The 6,513-nt window shown below is 48.7% G+C and overlaps 1 protein-coding gene across 1 annotated transcript in view; it reads right to left on the bottom strand.

Moving 5' to 3' along the window:
• Abhd6 (abhydrolase domain containing 6) overlaps positions 1-6,513 on the bottom strand; it is a 51,473-nt gene that overhangs the window by 21,362 nt on the left and 23,598 nt on the right. The window contains exon 3 of the mRNA XM_005387302.2: positions 1,927-2,078. Within this exon, the coding sequence (XP_005387359.1) occupies positions 1,927-2,045 (119 nt within the window). The 5' untranslated portion in view covers positions 2,046-2,078. The remainder of the gene's footprint in view (positions 1-1,926; positions 2,079-6,513) is intronic.

The raw sequence follows: 6,513 nt of genomic DNA on the forward strand, positions 1-6,513 counted from the left end.
TTCCTCTTCAAAAATCAAACATCACTTGGCATGCACAAGCTAACAAACAGCATTGCAAACAAAACCAAACGAGCCCCCAGATATCTCAACGACTCTGACCCTGGACTGCAGCCTTCCCCTCCACAGCCTGGCGACATAGGGGTCGGAAACCACTGCAGCATCGGGGCTGGTTTCCACAGCAGGTGAGCAGAAGGGGCCTTTCTATCATCACCCCTCTGTGACAGCCGTATCCATGGTTACAGTCCACATCAGGAAACCGCACTCTCTGCTCCCATTCCGTTTGTTCAACAGGAAACAGCACTTGAGTGTGGAGGCCCATGGTGCTGAGGCGGTGCCACGAGGTAGGAATACAACTGCGGCCTCCCCAGCTCAGAGGCCACCCCGGAGCCCTGCTCCCGGGCACAGGACTCCTTGGACCAGTGCTGCAGGGGTGGTGGCACTTTTGCAGCTGGAGGCTTGGCTTTGTTAGTGAAGGTGGGTCCTGGTAACCCTCCGAAGGGTCACCATCCCATCTGCCCCAAAGGGGACGGAAAGAATGAAAGATGAAAGCTGCTTCTGTTCAGCTAGCTTCTTTTCAAGGACCAGAGCCCATCTGGCTGGTGACAAATCCCACACTAGCAAAGCACAAGAAGCCAGAGGAGGGCAGGTAAAGGGCAGCACTGCAGCCCCACCGCACTGGGCGCAGAAATGCCCGCTAGCCCCCGCAGCCTGGTCAAAGCCTGGTGGGCTCCCCTAGGGACAGGCCTGTTTCAGCACTCTCCTGGCCATGGGGCGGCAGGGGTGACTGTGCTAAGTGAACAAGTGCTGTGGAAAGTCAGAGACGCGCAGGAGCAAGCACTTCCTGTCCGGGGCTCGCACTTCCTGTCCGGGGCTCGCCTCCTCACAGGGAGGACCGCTCTGCAGGGCAGCCGTGCCTCACCGCCGCCCCACACTCGGCAACAAGGAGAACAGACCCAGAGCCTTCGGGGCTGCAGTACCTAGGCTAGAATGCAGTGAGACTGCCTGATGTCACCGCGCTTGAGTTCAGTTTTTATATTAACTGTTTAGGGCCAGTATGGCAACCTTTCCATTTACAGCACTGCTATTTTGTATCATTTTAGAAACAGTTTTAAGGTTTCAAAGAAGTGACTTACTCTAAAGAAAAAACAAAAATCCAGGTAGTTTGCAGACAGGACATGAATGAAGGTGGTACAAGAAGGACAAATATTCTGTTTTTTTGTTTTTCTTCCGGTACCAGGAATCGAACTCAAGACCTTGCGCTTGCCAGGCAGGCACTGTGCTGCTGAGCTAAATCCCCAGCCCCAGGACAGATATTCCGGAAACATTTTTTTGTCACTTTACTAGTTAACAGTTCTAGGGCAGCTCTAAAAGCATGCTGTCCTGCACATGTCCTGCACCACTGCTTCTGGTGTTTCTACTTCATTTTTCAGGGACATCACTGGGTTAGAATCCAGTGACCAGGAAAACACCGAAGGAGTTCCATGAACACACACAGTCCTTGCTACAGGCAGTGGGTAACTTCGGGAGTATGGGTGGCTACGAGAGCAAAGATGTTTCCAGAAACAGCTGGTTGTGAGAAGCAACAACCAATTCTTCGAGAACATTTCCAAAATTCCAAAGACAGTGTGTATCTTTTAACTTATTTTATTTTATTTATTTATTTTTGAGGGAGGGCCTTGCTATATAGTTCAGGCTGGCCCTGAACTCACTATGTTACCCAGCCTAGCCTCAAACTTGAGGTGATCTTCCTGCCTCCGCCTCCCAAGGACTGGGATTAGAGGTGTGTGTCACTCCACCCAGCTCAATTTTGCTTTATGTTTGAAATATTTCACGATAAAATTTCATATTTGTTCTAACACCAAATAGGACAAGCACTGTTGAGAGTTATCACACTCTAGAAAAAAATCAGTTATGTAATTAACTTACCAGTAGTAGATTCTTATCAATGCTGCAGGCCACAGGAGAAAGGAGGCTACGAAGGCCAGGATTGGGATGGCCAGCGTCCCCCCAGCAATCACAAACATGTTCACCACATCGAGATCCATCTGTGTGTTAGAATGCGCAGACGCCTGCAGGGGCTGGAGAGAGAGACGGTATTAATGCTCGGTGCTCAGAAAGGCAAAGAACCAGAGGGAAAAGAGGATAAACGGGACAGCTCAGGAGGGAACAAAAGCAGCGTGTGCTTCGGAAACGGGGACCCTCTGCAGGGCTGCAGATTTGAAAAGACAAAACACTATAGCTACACGGTGCACTGCTGGGTGCTGGGATAAGCGGGGAACTCGAGTGCAGACTGGGTATTAGATGATATTACTGTCACGAGTGCTGGGAGTCCTCAGTGCAGCACTGATGCTGTGGCTGTGTATGTCGGTTAAAGAGCACCTTTGTTCTGAGGAGGGTGCCGCAGTGCAAAGGCATACACTGCATACAGACATAGGTACATATCCACTGCCCACCTTTAAAGGGTCAGGGGAGAAAAAGGAACGTGCACATGTGTGTTAGGAAGGAAGGAAGGAAGGAAGGGAGGAAGGAAGGAAGGGAGGAAGGGAGGAAGGGAGGAAGGAAGGAAGGGAGGAAGGGAGGAAGGAAGGAAGGGAGGAAGGGAGGGAGGGAGGGAGGAAGGAAGGAAGGAAGGAAGGGAGGAAGGGAGGAAGGGAGGAAGGGAGGGAGGGAGGGAGGAAGGGAGGGAGGAAGGGAGGGAGGGAGGGAGGGAGAGGGAGAGAGAGATGGAAGAAGGAAGGAAGGAAGGAAGGAAACAAACCATGGTGAAATGTTGAGCACAAGGGATTCCGGGTGAAGGTTATAAGGTATTACTCCTTTACTTTCCTGCAGATTTATAATTTTAGAAAATAAAGAGGACAGAGAACCTTAAGGAAATAAATAAAAAAAAAATACACAGATACAAGAATGTTTGTATCCCAGGGTATCACTGCATGGACACACAAGAGCCTGGTGATCATGGTCACATCTAAGGCAGGGAACTAGAGGGCTTGCTGTCAGGGATACACATGAGATTTGCGTTGCACTTTTTAAATGTTTTGATTTATCATGCGAGTGAATACTTTGCTCAGAAACAAATAATACACAGTAAGTTGGGAGGAAACAAGCCTGTTTCTCCTTCTAGAACCAGGTTTCTGGAGGGTAGGGACAATCATATATGTTCTCTCTCATATATGTGATTGTACCACACAGCACAGGACACACACGTACTACGTATGGATTGATAAAAAGCAGTTACAGGGGTTGGGGGTGCAGCTCAGTGGTGGTGCACTTTTCCTATAATGTGCAAACCCCTCAGTTCCACTCCTAGCCTGTCAAAAATTAAGTTTGAAATGGGTTCAATTCTGTTGAACTGTTTTAAGGGAAAACCATTCTCAATGATGCTGTCAGAGACCTGACATTTTTCCTCCTTCAGTAATCACAAACTCCCTGGAGGAGTCACCTATGAAAAGGGTACAATGTACACTGCTATAAGGCCTCACCATCGGGGCGGCCAATGAACGGCCCAGTGAAAGGAACCTGTACAGATCTGAACACCATGGACTTCAGAGGAGCTCATGATCACGGGAACTGTCAGCCTCCAAAAAACCCCTTCCACATCACAGAAAGTCCTGAAGAAGTGCTAAGGGCCATGGCGAATCCTGAGCGGCAAGAAGTTAATTACATGATGTTCCTTTGGACCAAAAATTAGAACACTGTATGCCCCAAGCCATCTGTATCACAGGCTCTGACGCTGGAGACGGCTGCTCTGAAACGAAGGTATGATCGTGAAAAAGTAAGTGCCCCACTTTGTGGGTGCCTGCTGCGCATGTCACTCAGTTTGCAGGAAGTTCCATCTGACAGTTAACAGCGGAATAAAGTCTCTTCTAGACATGATCAGTTCGGCAAGTTGGACGTACTACAAACGACCCACACACTTTCCCTGACAAGGTCAAATAAAGCTAAGCTGTCACTGAAAACACTGAAATGCCTTCCAACTGCAACGCTGTCTATACAGATAAAGCACGGACGATTACTCCAACCTCCGCAACATCCCTCACTTAGAAACGGACGTGACCCAGCTGCCCTCTAAAAAGGCGGCTCACCAGCCCTGCTGGTGTTTAGTAAGAGAATATTCTATGTGCCCAGAGGAGAGCCTGGAGACAGGAAAACTAAAGCCCTAGGAACTAGGGACCATCAGTGACCAAAATCAGAAAGGTTACAACATGACCTTCCCAAGCGAGGGGCGCCATGAAGCAGAGCTTGCCAGGAGCAAGCGAGCATTAAGTGATGCTTCAGGGAGTGGGCATGAACAACACTGATGTACATGCTGTGACAGTCCTCTCTCCAGTTTCAATCCTGCTCAGGTCAAAGAACTATCAGGTGGGCATGGTGGAACAGGCCTGTAACCCTAGCACTCCAGGAGGCCGAGGCAGGAGGAAGTCTGCGCCTAACCTGGGCAAATTCATGACTCTGCAAGATCCTGTCTCAAAATTAAAAATGAAAACAGGCTGGAGACACAGTCCAATGTGAAGGCCCTGAATTCAATCTCCAGCACCACATACATGCATGCACGCACACATGCAACCCTCTGGATGATCACAGCTCTCTGATCATGGGGCCCCTTGGAGGTGTCAGCTAATTAGGACTATTGTTTTATTTCATTTCTTTTACAGATACTTTCAAATTATATTAGGGCTGTAAATTAATTTTGAGAATAACTTCAAGCAGCCAGGCATGACGGCACTTGCCTGTAATCCCAGCACTCGGGAGGCTGAGGCAGGAGGATCCTTGCGAGTTCAAGACCAGCCTGGGCTACAAAGTGAACTCGAGCCCAGCCTGAACTAGCGAGACCCTATCTCAGAAAGACATAACTTTCAGTAAAAAGGAGCTTTAAAAATGTGCTAAGAGGTGACACAAGGACCCGGAAAGCATGGTAGCGTGTGTGGCCAGCTCCCACTGAGAGGCGGAGTCCTGGGACTGGTGGGCCCTGGGCCGGGGCCTGGCCGGCAGCCCGCTGTCTCCTGCCTGGCTCTTGCACACATCAGCTGTGAGACTCTGGTCTCATCCATGAACCAGAATACTCAACCAAATCTTCTGTTCTCTACTACTCTGTATCTCTTCTGAAATCATGCCAGACAATTACAGTAGGCCCTAGCTTGCCCTCCCAATAATCTTGTCCACTATTATGTTCTCCCAGAAGCTAAAACAGTACCTAGCAAATATCTGGTGCTTGATAACGTTCAATGCCTGACTTAGTAAACTGAAAAAACAGTACTTTTTAGGTATCTGCTGCGTCAGTTGAGGCCCCAGCCAGCCGCAGCTCACTCTGACGTGTGGTAACGTCAGGAAGGAGCTGGCCATGATGGCACCACACGGCAATACCTTGTACACCGAGACGGAGCCACCACCAGCCCCTTCTGCTGCCTGCTGACAGCCACGCCACGCATGCAGGGGCCTCTGTCCCTGAACACGGACGAAGATTCAGTGCAGAAAGAGGTGCGTCAGGCGACCCAGACAAACGCCGCAATCTAGTCTGGTGTCAGCAGTCAAGCAGAACACATCACAGTTCTGTTCTAATGTTCTCACTGGCTTTGAAAACTGGGGATCCTGAGCTCCAACCTTGAGTTTTCAGGGTACAAAGAAAAATCCAAGAATAAACATAATGTAGCACACTATCAGAAAAGCCTGCCTGGAGCCTGGTGTAGTAGCGCATGCCTGTAATCCCGGCACTCGGGAGGCTGAGGCAGGAGGACTGCTGTGAGTTTGAGACCAGCCTGGGCTACAAAGTGAGCTCAAGGTCAGCCTGAACTGCATAGTGAGACCCTGTCTCAAAAAGACAAAAAAAAAAAAGACTGCCTTTCTCGAGACATCTACTTATAGCCCATCAAATCTAATAAACTAAAGTCCTGCTCCCTCCAGAATAGTAATAATCATAGTAGCAATCACATAAACTATAACGGCCATGGCCATCACCACCCTCAGACAAACACCTAAGAATAGCTGTTTCCACCTACTGAGACTTCTCTGGGCCAGGCCCCACACAGAGGCTCACATACATCCTTCTGTTTGATCTCTCATAGCACTGGGAGTGAAAAACATTTCTCCCATCTTGAAGTATGAAAACTGAGGCTTTATAAGTCACAAATGTCCCCAAGGTAATGACCTGAGCTTCAACACAAACCTGTAAGTAGGTCTGAGTTCATGGTCCCTTTGCCTTTGTGATGCTTCCTCTGGCAGATATTTATTGTACATTATTTATGCACAAGGTACAGGGTCCAGTGGGGTCACAGATAGGTTCTGGACTTCCTCAGAACTGTTTCAACAGCAAATAAGATGCTAACAACTTTACCAGTTATCAGTTGGCTTACTCCTTATGCCTGTTGATGTGTTGTTACAACTATACAGTGCTGCAGATTTTTTCTTTTATTGTGCAAATAAAAATTCTCCCCCCAAAAAACTAAAACTAGCAATTCCATTTGACCCAGCTACCCATCTCCTTAAAGAGTAAGACCTCTGTCTTGGTTACTTTTCTCT

This window comes from Chinchilla lanigera, unplaced genomic scaffold (genome assembly GCF_000276665.1).
Source record: "Chinchilla lanigera isolate Chin_1 unplaced genomic scaffold, ChiLan1.0 scaffold00029, whole genome shotgun sequence".
Lineage (NCBI taxonomy): Eukaryota > Metazoa > Chordata > Mammalia > Rodentia > Chinchillidae > Chinchilla > Chinchilla lanigera.